General features: G+C 45.1%; 1 protein-coding gene across 1 annotated transcript in view; it reads left to right on the top strand.

Moving 5' to 3' along the window:
• Positions 1–16,973, top strand: part of LOC134398778 (sodium channel protein type 5 subunit alpha-like) — a 297,293-nt gene that overhangs the window by 184,038 nt on the left and 96,282 nt on the right. The window contains exon 16 of the mRNA XM_063126285.1: positions 1,129–1,599. Within this exon, the coding sequence (XP_062982355.1) occupies positions 1,129–1,599 (471 nt within the window). The remainder of the gene's footprint in view (positions 1–1,128; positions 1,600–16,973) is intronic.

Here is a 16,973-nt window from a genome sequence, read left to right as displayed (position 1 = left end):
CCCTATCACCTATGAACTTGTCTAATCATTGCATCTATTCCCTTTTCAAGTCTTCCTGTGCTCATAGAGTTGGTGTCAAAACCTCACAAGAGAAAGGTAGCAGCAGCACACTTGAGGCAACCCTGAAATTTGCAAAGGCGCTAAAAATTATTAGACAAGAACGATTAGAGAAAAAACCCGGGTGGGGGGGGAACCAAACATCACCATAATAATTCAGTGGCAAAGCCTGTTTAGTGAAAAAGAGAAGTGAAAAATCTGACAATGGAGTGGGGAAAGAAATAGAATGGAACTAGCTGGAAAAGAGGATGGAAGGAGGAGACATATAGATATTAATAAAGTGTAGAAAGAACCATCTTATTGTCAGAATACTCACTTCCTGGTTCACACTGAGATGCCCAAGGATGGAACTGAGAGTTGTACATAGACATACAATTATAGAATAGTAGAGTTGCTCAATGCCGGAATCCACCTTAAAGCATCCCTGACAGATGGTTGTCCAGCTGCCTCTTAAATGCCTCCCAGGTGGGAGAGCCCACAACTTCCCTAGGGAATTGGTACTCCTGCTCTAACAGTTAGGAAGTTTTTCCTGATGTCCAGCTGGAATCTGGCTTCCTGTAACTTGAGCCCATTATTCCATGTCCTGCACTCAGGGATGATTGAGAAGAGATCCCAGAACTGAATGTAGATGGGATTAAGTATAATAGTGTCACCAATTCACAGAAACCAAAGTGGAGCAGAGTCCAAGGAAAACTGAGCATGCTCAGTGGGCACAGAAGTGCTGCCTTACTGTTGCAGAGAGAAAAAAGGAACATCTGATCCATGTGTGTGTGTTTGTGTGTGTGTGTGTGTGTGTGTACAAAATAGAGTGACTAGGACGCCGAACAGATGCAATTCACATTGCAACATTTTCTTCTGGGCCTCAGATGTTCTTTTAAGAAGCCATCTAAATCTCAGACCCCAGCATTGGTTAATTCCACACAGTATGGAGAAGTCTTTCCTTTTGCCCATCCTAGGCTATTATTAACTTGGAATGATGCTATGGAGAATATATAAATTCCCAATATGAATGAATGTGAATGCATGAATGTTAACATTCAGGGTGATTAACCCAGCTGCATTTCATTTCAGGTGCTGAACCTCTTCCTTGCCTTATTGTTGAGCTCGTTTAGTGCCGATAACCTTTCCGCCCCAGACGAGGACGGGGAGATGAACAACCTGCAGCTTGCGTTTGCACGCATCAACAGGGGGCTTAACTACGTCAAGCGCGCAATGTGGGATTTCTGCTGCAGCGTCCTTCGGCAGCCAAAGGCGACTGCTGAGAAGAAGGCCATGATGAAGCTCGTGGCCCAGAACCCGGCCGTCGTTCACAACTGCATCAACAACCACACTGCCATGGAGTTTGGCAAAGAAGAGGAGAACCACAAGGAGAACCACATCTTCGATGACGGGGCTGAAAGGAACAGGCCGAAGCAACAGGTGGCCAATGACCACAATGATGACTTCATGACCAACCCAAACCTGTCCATCTGTGTCCCCATTGCGGTGGGAGAGTCGGATATTGAAGATGATGAGCAGAGCACATTCACGGAAACAGACCAGGTAAACTCCTGTGGAATTACCTCATTGGGTTTCATCTTATGAAGCGGGGGGTATTCTTGAGTTGATTCTTGAGATGTAGTAAGCCAACCTGACTATATTTGGAGGCCCTCCTGCTCATGCTGTTGAGTGGGAACCCAGACATCTGCCCCAAAGTCCTAGCTTGAGCACCACTGGGTATAAGAAAGTGCCACTCTAGCTCATCCTATAGCACATATCTCTACCCCATGCTATGGGGTGGAAGTGTTCTCAAGTCTACTGAGCCATGGAGCAGGCAATACTCCATCATGGGAAGAAGATACTGTAATATGGTCCTGAACCTATGCAATAGCTACGTTCACAGCTTTCAGGAGTGCCTCAGGTTCCTGGCTGCCTGAGCTACACATGGCAGCCATACTATGGATGGGCCAGCCATGAATAGCTGCAAAGATATGGCCATCTAACATAGGCCACAGCTAGACCTAAGGTTTATCCTGGGATCATCCAGGGTTTGCCCCTGCCTGAACACTGGATCCCCTGTGTGTCACCTACATGAACAGGTTTGACCCCTGGACGATCCAGGGATAAACCTTAGGTCTAGTTATGGCCATAAATTACAGTATTGCCCATGGCTCAATATTTCATTATATCTGAAGACATAAGTGCTGAATTTGAATATTCTTTTAAGATAAACTCCTCTTTGTACATTACTGAGAGGAATATTTGTGATTGTGTCCTGCAATGGCATATCTACCCAATACTGGTTTAATTTAGCAGTAATTTCCTCTCCCTAGGGAATCCTGGGGATTGTAGTTCTGGATTGTAGTTCTGCCTTTGCAAAGTAAGAGATGGGCATTTATTATGTTTTTGGCGGCAAGGAAAGAGGTTATCTTATTGTGAGTCAGTTTCATATATCTTGTGAATGCTTTATGTTTGAGAACCACTACTGTAGAAACGGCGATGTGCATAAATCATAAAATGCAGGAAAGCCTCTATGTATGAAAGCTGAGAAGTGTCTTGGTTCTGTCTGTCTCCTTGAGACTTCAGAGTGGCGAAATTCTTTTCAAGGAACCCCAGAGGCTGAAATATTACTTGGTACAAGCTGATTCCGGAAGCATGTTTTCTAGGAAGACAAGACAGCAAACGAGTCCCTAATCTTGCCTTCCTTTTTGACAACTTCATGTGCTTTAGCCATCTTGGGAGATGCTGGATAGAATAGAATCTTGTGCACTGAAGTGGGAGTTGTCACAGCATTTCTCATCTCCAGACAGTGTTTGCGTTTGTGTTTACTGTGTGAACGCTGACTGTGTGTAAGACCGGAACCCAGGCATATGCATGCCAAAGGAGAAGAGGGAAAAGACATTTGGGGATTCTCTTATAGCCACATTTTGGCAAATTTTGACGTGAGCAATGGCTGAAAGGGCCAACGTGTCATTAGTTCTGTCTGCTTACTCCAGTCTTCCCAACCTGGTCCCCTCCAGATGTGCTGGACTGCTATTCCCAGGGTTCCCAGCCAGCATTGGCCACGTTGGGTGGGGATGATGGGAGTAATAATCCAACACATTTGGACCTATGATATGCACTCCATTCTAATAGAGCAATGGCTTGGCCCAATGGGCCTGGCTAGCGACCTTGTATGAGCTGAGAGTTGCAAACCAACACCAGAAGATCAGGAATGGTGGGCAACTCATCCACCATTTCGCATCTCCTCGCCACAGAACTCTGATGGGTTTGTCCATCTGTGTCCCCGTTACACTGAACCCCTTATGAATAACCACAGAGCACAGTTTGAAGACCGCTGTCCTAATTCTGCAGTCATAGATTACCATTCATTATACAGCCTTGGGCTTGATTTCATAGAATTTGCAGTCCATGCAAATTCCAACGGCTTGGATCGAACCCTTGATTCTGGTTCAGATTGGAGTCTCTTTTTATTCACGTTATTTTAAAGCCTTTGAGAGAACCGTTCCAAAAGCTGTGCAGTTCTGGTGACGAAGAAAAACATGAACAACAGTGCATAATTTAAGGGTTGGGCTGCCAGAGCTAGATGTTTTGAGTGGATACAAGCAGATGCCCCTTGGCAGGGGTCAGTGTCCAGTGCATGGCTGTGGAGGGTGGTGGTGGGAGAGAAGGTGACATTGTGGGCAGGGACAGGGAGTCCAGTTCTGCTTACACTCCCTGCATTAGGCCTTCATGTACCATGACTGTTTCCCACTATAGGATGTGTTCAGACATCGAGTCCTGCCATATACTAGGTCCTGCATCGGCTCAATCCAATAATAGTTGCCCCACCTCATCTGCTGTTTGTGAGCACCAGATGTGGAGGCTGGGGCTCCAATGTCAGTAGTGTGGTGACTCTGCTCCAGATTTCAGTCAGAACTGTAAAGGAGCTATCCATCTTGGATAGCTCCTTTACAGTTCTGACTGAAATAGGGTGACCCTATGGAAAGGAGGACAGGGCTCCTGTATCTTTAACAGTTGCATTGAATAGGGAATTTCAGCTGGTGTCATTTGTAGGCATGTAGCACCTGGTGAAACCTCCTCTTCATCACAATAGTTAAAGCTGCAGGAGCCCTGCCTAGCGTGACCAGATACAAAAGAGGGCAGGGCTCCTGCAGCTCTAACTGTTGTGAGGAAGAGGGAATTTCACCAGGTGCTGCATGCCTACAAATGACACCTGCTGAAATTCCCTTTTCTATGCATCTGTTAAAGATACAGGAGCCCTGTCCTCCTTTTCATAGGGTCACCCTAGACTGAAAACCGGAGCAGATTAATTGCCCCACTGATATCGGAGCCACCAGCCTACAGGGGTTGTTTATGTGCATGCCATTGTTTATTTATCCAGAGCTATGAATGTACCTGGCACTTTACAGCGTGAGCAAAGAAAGCAAAGATGACGTCCCTGGTTCAAGTGGCTTATAATTTAGCATTTGAAAGCGAGAAGCAATGGAAGCAGTGAGAGTAGCCAGAGATAAGTCCAAGCATATACATGCTCAGCTGAGACCAGATGCACGTGCTTTGTACCCCAGCTATCTGTATTGGCCTGCTAAATCTAAAACAGGCAGCAACCACAGATGAGAAAGGATTTTCAGCCAGGATTCCTGCGTTCAACACCCTGCCCACTATATCACCCAGTTTAATGTTTCTTCTCAGATGCACCCCACTTTTTGAAAACTACCGGGGTGGGGGTGGGGGTGGGGGCAGCTCAGTGAACCACGCTTGTTTGTCTCTTGTTTGGAAAGAAGCATTTAACAGTGTTAAACAGCATATGCTGAGTTTTTTAACTGACCCCGGAGTAGTTGTTTTTAAATGGATATTGTCTGTTTTTGTTTGTATTTAATGCTTTTTATGGTTTAAAATTTTGTATATTTCTTTTTAATGTTCACTGGTTTTAACTTTTGTAAACCGCCCAGAGAGCTTCAGCTATTGGGGGTGGTGGTATATAAATGTAAATAATAATAATAATAATAATAATAATAATAATAATAATAATAATAATAGAAGTGGGAATCCATAACAGAGAATCAGTATTTATTTTTTCATTGTACACTTCACAGTTGTTACTCAAAGCAGTGTATATGTGTGTGTGTGTTGTTTTTTCTCACACCAGCCCTCTCACATGGCCTCTCTTTTTTGTGTCCAAATACAAAACAGTAAGCATCCCTAAAATATTCCTAATAGTTGTACGATCAAAGAATCCCTCCTAGTAATGAGTTATTATTTCCTTTGAAATATATGTGTCACCGTCTCCTTACTGCTCCCCTGCCCGGCTCCATCACCCTCCAGAATAGCTTCATCTACTGCAAGAAATCCTTTGTTGAGGGAAACCCAGTGACTTTGGTAGTGATGGTTGATATTATTGGCTGGGTAGAATGATGTCACTGCTCTGGATGCTGGCTTGCATTTCGATTCTCTGGGAGGATCTCTTCTCGATCCTCCCAGAGTGCAGGACACGGAATAATGGACTCAAGTTAAAGGAAGCCAGATTCCAGCTGGACATCAGGAAAAACTTCCTGACTGTTAGAGCAGTACGACAATGGAATCAGTTACCTAGGGAGGTTGTGGGCTCTCCCACACTAGAGGCCTTCAAGAGGCAGCTGGACAAGCATCTGTCAGGGATGCTTTAGGATGGATTCCTGCATTGAGCAGGGGGTTGGACTCGATGGCCTTGTAGGCCCCTTCCAACTCTGCTATTCTATGATTCTATGATTCTATGAACCCGGTTGCTATTGGTTGCTTTAGTATAGATGTCGCCAACCTGGTTGCTATTGGTTGCTTTAGTATAGATGTCGCCAACCCGGTGCCCACTCGATGGCCTTGTAGGCCCCTTCCAACTCTGCTATTCTATGACTCTATGATTATATAGAGTGTTTTTCTTTCTTTTTGTTTTAAAGTTGGTTCTAGGCAAGGAGTTTGAACATATTGTAGGAAAGCCCTTTTTTTTTTTTTTACTCATCTGCTGTCTCGAGCCTACGTGCTTGTTGACTGCTGGCCAACACGCCGTATTCTGTACGGCATTAATTAATACTTATCTCTCCAACCTCCAGCAGCGGATCTTTGTCGGCATTCCTACATCTGTCTGATAAGAGAAACAAATCTAACATCTTGATTGCTCTTGGTTGGGTTATTTTGTTTGTTTTTGTATGGCTCCATTAGCAGATTTACTTCTGTTCCTGGCAGTGGGAAGAGGAAGGCACGGAGCCATCTCACATAACCACAGGAGGAAAAAGAAATGTCATCAGAATGGAGAACAGAAAGTGTTTGTTTGTTTAGCTAACAATAAAGCATAAAACAAGCACTGTTTTAAAAACAGCCGCTGTAGCATACTCTTAGATAAAACAAAAATACAGCTGCAGATTAAAATAAATCAGGTCACCAAAAGGATAGCAAAGTTGGTACCAGGTGAGCTTCCCCTGGGAGAGTGTTGCACCCTGGTGAAAAAGCCAGTCTCTGCTCACCACTGAATCTCAGTCTGGTGGGAGATTCAGGATAAATAAAAGGAAGGACTTCTTCACACATCACATAGTTAAATTGTGGAATTCAATCTGGGTGCCTTTAAAAGGGGGTTGGATAAATTCCTGGAGGAGAAGGCTATCAATGGCTACTAGCCCTGATGGCTATGTGCTACCTCCAGTATCCGAGGCTGTAGGCCTTTGTGCACCAGTTGCTGGGGAACATGGGTGGGAGACTGCTGTTGCACCGTGTCCTGCTTTGTTGGTCCTTGACCGATGGCTGGTTGGCCACTTTGTGAACAGAGTGCTGGACTAGATGGACCCGTGGTCTGATCCAGCATGACACTTATGTTTTTATGTTCTAGTGGCCGAGAAACCTTGACTGTCCAGAAAGATGTTTCAAGCTGTATCAGCAGATCACATACCGTATTTCTTCGATTCTAAGACGCCATCGATTCTAAGACACACTCCATTTTTAGAGCTGTTTATTTAGGGGGAAAAGTGCGTCTTAGAATCGAAGAAATACGGTAGTTGTGCCCAGAGCCATGGGTTCCTGGTTTGTAGGCCATCTCCAGACAGAATCTAACCTAGTATCAAATTCAAAAGATTCAAGAAGAAATTCGTAAGACCATAAAGAAATAAGAGTCGCTTACAAAGCATGGCTTGAATTCAGCCTTCACAACAGGGCGGTTGCACCGGATCTCTGCATTGCTTCCTTCCGCAGGTAGGATTTGCTGTCATTCACCCAAGAAATGAGGCAAAGTGGGTAGATGGGTCTGCGTTTCTTAATGAATATTCCTGCCTGACATCCATCACAGAGAAACCCACCATTCTGCCCCCAGATTCTTTCCCAGGGGGATTTCTGTAACGAAGTAGATTTGTCTCAGGAGTCACTGCTGATATAAATCAGGGCAGGCAAAAGAAATTCAGATATATGCGGAGGGAAGTCCAGAGCAAAAGAGCTATTCCCCATACACGGAGAGGAATCCATCTTATTACAAGGCCGCTTGCCAATGTGATTAACCTATTACCCCAAGGAGCTCAGAATGCTGATGTACCGGTTGCCACAGTTCCCCCAAAGCATGGCTCAACATAAACGATCCATTACCAAAGCCCACTAAAGAGCCCTGTTTGATTCAGGTTTGCCAAGGGGTGTTTAATGGAACCGATTAATGGCACCTTTTTCCATCCCACCCAAAGACTCTGCTAGGAGATTGTTGCCTTTGGGAGATGTTTTGCTTCGGGGCTTCTTAGTCGCTGGGTCTCATTGTTGGTGGCACAACATGTCTGTCAAAACTTCTATGAATCTCAACCTGCACTTGAAGCAGCTGCTTGTTAGGTTGCTAGATGGAAGAACAGTCTCGTGGCCTGCAATCTGTTTTAAAGAGGCTAGTGGAAGGCCTATATTAACCGTTACTTCCAAAAAAAATTAGAGCCGGACTCCCGGCTGAATGTTTCCCCATAATTAAGTTGCAAAGTGACAACTCACACAACATTCTATTGCGACAGCCCTGCAGTGAGTATGGACATAATTGTGGTGGGCATTTCGCAGGGAAGGTTGAGGCACATCATCTGGAAAACCTAGCACAGAGGTGCAGAAGAACCCCTTTCAGAATTTCAGAGAAGCGCTCAGGGGACACATTCCTGTGGCAGGCAGGGCTGAAGGCAAATCGGCACATGCACAAAATACCAGCATATTTTAGCCTAAAGCTAAACTTTTTAGCGTTTCAATGGCTTGGTGAATTCCCAACGCTAAAATGATTCAAATTCGATCCCAAGAAACTAATTTCAATTGTCTGTAAGTATTATGTAAACTGGGCAGATTTGCATGATTTCTGTCCTTATTTCACAATTTTAACGAATTCTGCTAGACCTATGGCCTGCCGCCTCCCTCCCCCACTGCCAGCAAAAATCTTGGTCCAGCACCCCTCCCTGCCTTCTTCGATTTCAGCAGCCATTGCCCACACCCATGAGGACTAGAAACATGTTTGTTGCAGATGAAATTCTGCAAACTTTCAAAACAAAGCTGCCATTCTCAAGATGTATTCTGTGCTTGATGGTCCATTGGGTGTGGCTGGGCCCAACGGCTGCCCTTCACGCTGTACTTTTGTGCAGCTCTCTGAGACAGCGAACACCCGCAACCATTTTCCCCCCTCAAGTTTCAATCTATCCAAACTCCCACTCCAGTGAAGAGCATCAGATAATGCTCGTAACAAACAGGCCAGGAATTGAGTCGGAAAGAAACCCTTAGGACTTTGAGAAAGCTGTGCCTATTATGCTGTTGAGCGTAGCAATCTGAAAGTTCAGATGGCAGGATAACATTTCTCCCGCTACAGAGAGGTGTGGAGTTTAACTGAGAAGAATTTTTTAATTTCCACGGGCATTTCTATTATCCCCAGTGCTGGGCCGCAGCTAACCTTGCTGGACAAGTGCCAACTTGAGCTGTGCAACAATGGAGCAGGCCTCTGTACTGGCCTCTGTACTCACACGGGATGTAAGTAGGCCTCTCTTCCTACTTACATCCCGTGTGTAAGTAGGAAGAGAGCACTGGAAGAGATACGTTTACTTGAACAGAGTGAAAAGGACTCATAGCTTTTCCATTCATGTCTTTGGCAGCACCCCCAAAACACCTTCCCTTTGGGGAGACTTTTCAGCACTCTTTGCAAACAATAATACTATACTAGGGCCACAGAATAGCTGCAGCTCCATGTCTCTTATTCCTCTGTTTGGAGAGCTCAGAAGCAGAGCACCTGCTTTGCATGTCAGGAAACATAGGCAATATTAAGTTAGAGTAGGGTGACCATATGAAAAGGAGGGCGGGGCTCCTGTATCTTTAACAGTTGCATAGAAAAGAGAATTTCAGCAGGTATCCTTTGTGTATATGGAGAACCTGGTGAAATTTCCTCTTCATCACCACAGTGCCCTGCCCTCTTTTAAATCTGGTCACTCTAGTACAGCTCCTGCAGCTTTTACTGTGGTGATGAAGAGGGAATTTCACCAGGTGCAACATGCATACAAATGACACCTGCTGAAATTACCTTTTCAATACAACTGTTAAAGATACAGGAGCCCTGTCCTCCTTTTCATATGGTCACCCTACTTGTTGTCTTTAATGCTAAGCCTTTAGTTTTGCTAGGCGAGACCTTTAATGCTAGGCCTTTATGTAATGCTAGGCTAGGGTGACCATATTTTGGAAACCAAAAAGGAGGACAACATGGTCGCCCCCAAGGGGGCGTGTCCAGCACCAAGGGGGCGGGCCCACCCGAACATAGCCTTGGTCACATATCTGATTTTACAGCACACATTTAAGACAAATCTCTGAAATAAAGAACAAGTGAGAGATTCAATGTATCTGAAATTAACTTCACTCACTCCTACTTTTGTAGGTTTTGCTGTACTTTGAAGCTTTTGCTATACTCTGTGTGTTACATTCTCCTAGGGTGACCATATTTGGGAAACCAAAAAAGAGGACACCTAGTGTGTGTGTGGGGAAGCAGCTTTCTGAGTCCTGCAGAAAGTATGTTATTCCCCCGCCACCTTAAGGAACCCGATTGGAGTGGAGGAGGGGAAAGGATTTCATTCTGCACCACCACCATCCACTCCAATTGGGGCCTTTTCTATAATGTCCACGAATGACCCACTTTCCCCTTTAAGACCTCAATTGGAGCTCGGGGTGGGGGAATGATGTGCCTCAAGAAAGCATGTCACTCCCTCCTACCATGCTAATGGCAGCCTTAAAGGGGAAGGTGTGTCATTCCAGGACATTATTGAAAATTATAGAAAATCCCCCCTGACACCATGGAAAGAACAAAAACCAGGACAAATCCGGGGAAATCCTGACAGTTGGTCACCCTATGCTAGGCCTTTAGTTATCTTTGTAGCATGGCAGGGATTTGAACGCAGGTCTCCCTGTGCTCATCCAGCTACAGCTGCTGGTTTCATGCTCCGTTGCAAAAATTAAAAATCCTTGTTTAAAAAACATTTGCAGCATTGGGCTAAACCAGAAACCGGGCCCACGGTGGGCCACTTCCTTAGCTGTATTGCCCTTACATTGCTTTATTGCTCAGCTCTATTGCCAAGTGTGGTGTAGTGATTAGAGTCTTGTGCTGAGACTCAGGAGATCTGGGTTCTAGTCCCCACTTGGCCATGGAAGCTCACTGGGTGACTTTGGACCAGTCACTGACTCTCAGCCTCACCTAACTGACAGGGTGGTACTGAGAGAATAAAATGGAGAGGAGGACTGTGTAAGCCACCTTGGGTTCCTTGCAAGAAGAAGGAGCCCTGCCTTCTTTTATATCTGGTCACTCCAGTATAGCTCCTGCAGCTTTAACTGTTGCGATGAAGAGGGAATTTGAACAGATACTGTATGCATACAAAAGGACACCTGCTGAAATACCCTTTTCTATGCAAATGTTAAAGATACAGGAGCCCTGTCCTCCTTTCCATAGAGTCACAATGATGATGATGATGATGGATAAGAAGAAAAGAAGAGTGGTTGGGTGTATCAGCTCATGGTTGGTCTAAAAGTTCTCAAGAAGCATCCATTCCACGTGAACTCCCATTCCCCTACCCCCTGGTCCATAAGATCGACTTGTGAGGCCATGCTCCACATTCTTTCCTTTAGCCTTGCCTTCTCCAACCTGGAGCTTTCAGGATGTATTGGTCTGCAACTCCCATCATTCCATGTCCATGCTGTCTGGGAAAGATGGAATTGCAGTCCAACGTATCTGGAGGGTAGCAGGTTGGAGAATGTTGCTTTAGACTGTAATGTTATGCTCAGTTACTTAGAAGTAAACCCCCACTTAATAAAGTGGAATGTATTTCTGAATGAACATTCATAGGATTGCACTGACCAGGAGATTTGATGGTCACCTACCATTAGTCTTGTGTTGGTTGCTCTGGAGTTGTGGATTGTTCTTCTCAGGACTCCTTTCATAGGCAAGTGAAAATGCTTCTTATTCCTTTGGATGTTTGCAATTCAGTGAAAAATCTGTTTTTACAGATTTTGATGTTATTTTAAATGTTTGCTTTTATTGTGTTGCCCTCTGCTCTCCTCCAATATTTAGTATGGTTTGTTTTCATTTGACCTTTTGAATTGTTGCAGATCATCTTGTCAACAGTTTTCTCTTAAAGCAATTTAGAGATCTAGGAAACATAATAAATGGGGTATAAAAGCAGGATTCACAGATTTTGGCTCACACCTTCTGTGTGGTATGATGGCTATTCTGATATAGATATAGATATATGAGAGAGAGAGAGAGAGAGAGAGAGAAATAAAAATAACATGACAGCCTTTGTGTGGTTCTATTTCATAAGCATTCTTTGGAACACAGTGCGCAAGGGCTGTGCGAAAGATGCAGCGTTTGCTCACTCATCTTTGGAAGTTGCCTTGATACATTTGTTATGATGGGCTGACTAATTGGGTCATATGGACATGAACGAGCTGCCGGCTGCTGTGAGGGAAAGCCCTCGCACTTCTCTAAAGCAGACAAATGTAACTTCTAATTCCGGCACGCATGTGTGCACACAAATCCTTGGATGGTTTGTTTTTAAAAGCCTTGCTCCGTTCTGCTTCCGCTTTGGGCTACTGCGATTTTGCAGGGCACGGAAAGGCAGTGGTACATATAGGGTGAACATATGGAAAGGAGGACAGGTAGGGTGACCATATGCAAAGGAAGACAGGGCTCCTGTATCTTTAACAGTTGTATTGAAAAGGAAATTTCAGCAGGTGTCATTTGTATATATGGGGAACCTGGTGAAATTTCCTCTTCATCACAACATTTAAAGCTGCAGGTGCCCTGCCCTCTTTTAAATCTGGTCACTCTAGTATAGCTCCTGCACTTTTAACTGCTTTGATGAAGAGGGAATTTCACCAGGTTCCCCATATATACAAATGACACCTGCTGAAATTCCCTTTTCTATGCCACTGTTAAAGATACAGGAGCCCTGTCCTCCTTTTCATAGGGTCACCCTAGGACAGGGCCCTTCTAGCTTTAACAGTTGTACAGAAAAGGGAATTTCAGCAGGTGTCATTTTTATTTATGCAGCACCTGGTGAAGTTCCCTCTTCATCACAACAGTTATAGCTGCAGGAGCTATACTGGAGGGACCAGATACAAAGAGGGCTGGGCTACATCTCCAAGCATTTCCCAGCCAGCCACAACACAGACAAATGCAGTGAATATAAAATTAAGAACATCAGAAGTGCCATGCTGGATCAGACCGAGGGTCCATCTAGTCCAGCACTCTGTTCACACAGTGACCAACCAGCCATCAGCCAGGGATCAAGAAAGCAGGACACAGGTGAAACAGCACCCTCCCACCCATGTTCCCCAGCAACTGGTGTACACAAGCTTGCTGCCTCGAATACTGGGGATAGCGCACAACCATCAGGGCTAGTAGCCATGATAGCCTTCTCCTCCAGGAATTTCTCCAACCTCCTTTTAAAGCCATCCAAATTGGTGGCCATCACTACATCTCGTGGTAGCGAATTCCCAAATTTAACTATGCATCATGTGAAGAAGTCCTTCCTTTTATTTGTCCTGGATCTCCCACCAATCAGTTTCATGGGATGACCCTGGGTTCTAGTATTTTGAGAGGGGGAGAAAAATGCCTGCCTAGCAACATTCTCCTCACCATGCATCATTTTGTACACTTCTGTCATATCTTCCCTCTCCCTAGGATGTCCTTTAGCTCTGTATTCCTGTTAAAGCTTTCCTTCTAATTAAGATCTGTGAGTGTGTGTGTGTGTGTGTGTGTGTGTGTTTTCTGCTGTCACTTATTTTCACCATTGTGAGGAATAGCAGCTGTAGAATCCTCAGAGATTTCTTGGGGCTTCTTCTGGACAAGACGACATGGGTCCTGTGCCGGAGGTCTGAGAAGCACTAGAAGGCCAAAGCAGCAAAACAAATGGTCATAAAAAGTCACGGTACTCAAAGGAGCGAGATCAGACATCGGTCATTTGGCAACATGCATTTGGACAAATGCCGAAACCAGTCTATAAGTCAGTCATGATCTACCGGGCACTATATCCAGGACCCCCGTTTCTCCCCAGAGCAAAACTTTGCTCAGAAATGAACATTTGACACAATTTCTGCCTTTGGGAGAAGTCACACTGCCACTCAGAAATAATCAAATTGTGTGTGTGTGAGAGAGAGAGAGAGAATGTGCATGATTCAAGCAGTTTATGCTGTTTCGGAGCCACAAAACAACAAACACAGAATAAGTGCCCACAGGGAGGGGCCATAGCTCCAGTGGTAAAGATGGAATCCTGGCAAGACAGAAGCCCTGTAAGTGAGTGGATCCCCGACATCTACAGATAGGGCAGAAAAAGTTCCTCGCCTGAAATCCTGGAGAGCCATGGCTGCCAGTCAGTGTCGACAGTATTGAGCTAGATGGACCAATGGTCTGACCCACTTCCTATGTTCCTATGTCTTATTTATTTATTTATTTATTTATTTATTTATTTATTTCATTTTTATACCGCCCAGTAGCCGAAGCTCTCTGGGCGGTTCACAAAAATTAAAATCATGAAGAGCATAAAAACAACCAACAATCTAAAAACACAAATACAAAAAACAATATATGTCTTGAGTCTGTTATATACATTTGTTTAACCTTCTAAATCAGCCTTCCTCAACCTGGGGCGCTCCAGATGTGTTGGACTACAACTCCCAGAATGCCCCAGGCTGGGGCATTCTGGGAGATGCAGTCCAACACATCTGGAGCGCCCCAGGTTGAGGAAGGCTGTTCTAAATTCGCAGAGCATTTTCCACATCATTTCATCTACTGGGGGACTCCCTGAATATCTGCCATTCAAAGTAGAGCTGTGCGCAAACAGCCTCCTGAAATTCCTCACCCTTTTTCTAGGCAGAGAAACTGGCATTTCACCAGGAGGCAGGTGTGGGGGATAAATTATCTCTACAGTTTCTTGGAGTTCACCATTAGCAGTGGTAATAGCACAGTTTCTTTCTCCCCGCACCTCCCACAAGTTTTTTTTTTTTGGGGGGGGGGTGCAAGTGGTGACAGCAGTAACTCTGGCCACCATTTTGCATCCTTCCCAACTCCCCAGACCCAACATCATTTTGGGGAAGCCTTTCACAACCTGGTGTCCTGGTGTTGGGAAAGGCAATTTGCACAATTCCCAGCCTGTACTGACTGGGAATGATGGGATTTGCAGTCCAATTATGGAGGGCACCAGGTTAGGAAAAGCTGATCTAAGCCATCGCAGGGATGAAATGACAGCTAACACACACAAAACGGGGAGAAGATTTGAAGGAAATTCTGCAAAACGTTATTCTTTAACCTGCAGGTGGGGGGGGGGAAGCCGTAGAAATATTATTTCTTTCTTTATTTACAATATTTATATGCCACTCCCCATTCAAGAATTTCGGAGCAGTGGACGAATAGAATACAAGAATAAAATCAGAATAAAAAACACATCAAAAGTACATTTTTAAAAGAACTAAAGTGCAAGTAAAACCACTGCTGGTCGTTAAAGGAAGGCTGCTATGCATGTTCAGACAGAAAAAGGTCCTACAACTCCCAGCATGCTCTAGAGAGCATTTAAAAATGACATCACCATAACAATAAAACAGGGTGGTAACCGAATCTCACTGGTCAGGGAATCGTTTCAGGAGGTATCATTTCAAGAGACCTGCCTCTCAAATCACGTGTTGGAGAGTGTTCCAAAGAGTGGGTGCCACCACTGAGAAGGCCAGCTTAAATACCGCTACCTCATGACATTCCATTGGTGACGGAACAACCAATAAGGTCTCCTCAAAAGATCACGGGGTATGCTAGACGGTAAGGGAAGATGGTATGCTAGATTTCCTGGCCCCGAGTCATTTAGGGCTTTGTATGCCAGCATCAAAACCTTAAATTAGCGATGGGGCAAAAATCCGCTTGGGCTCTCAAGGGCTGTTCCTCCCTCAGTTCCACCGTGACCTGCGCCCTTTGCCCTTTGCCCCTCGGCATTAATGGTGATTGCCATTAAGGCAGCAGGGGAAAATACGCAATTTCCCCAAGGCTGGGGAAATCGTATATTTTCTCCGTCCTCTCTAGCTGCTGCTTTCTATTTGTTGTTGTTGTTTATTCGTTCAGTCGCTTCCGACTCTTCGTGACTTCATGGACCAGCCCACGCCAGAGCTTTCTGTCGGCCGTCGCCACCCCTAGCTCCCCCAAGGTCGAGTCCGTCACCTCCAGAATATCACCCCTCCATCTTGCCCTTGGTCGGCCCCTCTTCCTTTTGCCTTCCACTTTCCCTAGCATCAGCCTCTTCTCCAGGGTGTCCTGTCTTCTCATTATGTGGCCAAAGTACTTCAGTTTTGCCTTTAATACCATTCCCTCAAGTGAGCAGTCTGGCTTTATTTCCTGGAGGATGGACTGGTTTGATCTTCTTGCAGTCCAAGGCACTCTCAGAATTTTCTTCCAACACCGAAATTCTTAAATTCTTAATTCCGGTGATCATAAAACAGTGAAATATCAGAACAGTAGCAGCATGAGAGCCTGTCATGTCCATGGCTTTGGTTGGACGTGATGAAACGAAGCTTTCTTAATCATGACAGAAATGTAAATGCCGTAATTGATTGAAAAGCATCTCCTGCAGTTACTTCATTCAGTGCCTGGAGGTGCCCGGCACTCAGCAGCAAATGTTAGAAAGCAGACTCCGCTCTTTCCGAAACTGTGTTCGTCAATGGAGCCCATTACGTGGCAATACCCAATTCTTCCTATTACGTTGTGAAGAGAGCCCAATTACCAAGAGGAAAAGAAAGCGCATGCTGATTAAAACGTCACTGATGAGCAATTTTAGCTAAAGGTAGTGGCTTGGACTTTGCACAGCGAACACTTATGAAGCACTTTTCTGCCTTTTGAACTGAGAATGGGAGAAATTAGCATTGCCAATGCTGCCCTCTGCCAAGCTCTCTCTCACTTCAGACTAATGTTTTTTTTTTAAAAAAAAGAGGGATGAGGTGGTGTGTGTTTTATTGCTCAGCAAAGGAAATAATGTCAGGCAGAGAGATTTGTATGGATATAGGAATTGAAGATGAACTGAATGTGGAAGTGAAAGAGGTTTGGGGAAAGGTTCCACTCCCAAAACAGTACTCCCTCTCTCCCTTCCTCCCTCTCTCTCTGGCCCTTTCTACACCATACCTGTGTAGAGGGAGGGAGGGGAAAGGATCTCGTGAGATCCTGATCACGAGATCCTCCCCTTAGTCCACATGCTGGCGCGATATCCCATGAGGAAGTAGGGTGTCGCGCCCGCCATTTAAAAAAAAATTGTAAAGGAGATGAGTGTATGTGCGCTCCAATGAAACATAAGGGTGTGTTGTTGTTTTAAAAAGCCCTGATCCCGCTCCGCTCCAATTCCTCCTGGTCCGGTCCCTTCGCTCTACTGATGCCCCCTACTCACAGGGTGGAGAGAAGAAGCCGGGACGGGCGGACACAC

The sequence above is a fragment of the Elgaria multicarinata genome, chromosome 1 (genome assembly GCF_023053635.1).
Source record: "Elgaria multicarinata webbii isolate HBS135686 ecotype San Diego chromosome 1, rElgMul1.1.pri, whole genome shotgun sequence".
Lineage (NCBI taxonomy): Eukaryota > Metazoa > Chordata > Lepidosauria > Squamata > Anguidae > Elgaria > Elgaria multicarinata.
This window is presented reverse-complemented; position numbering and strand designations above follow the sequence as displayed.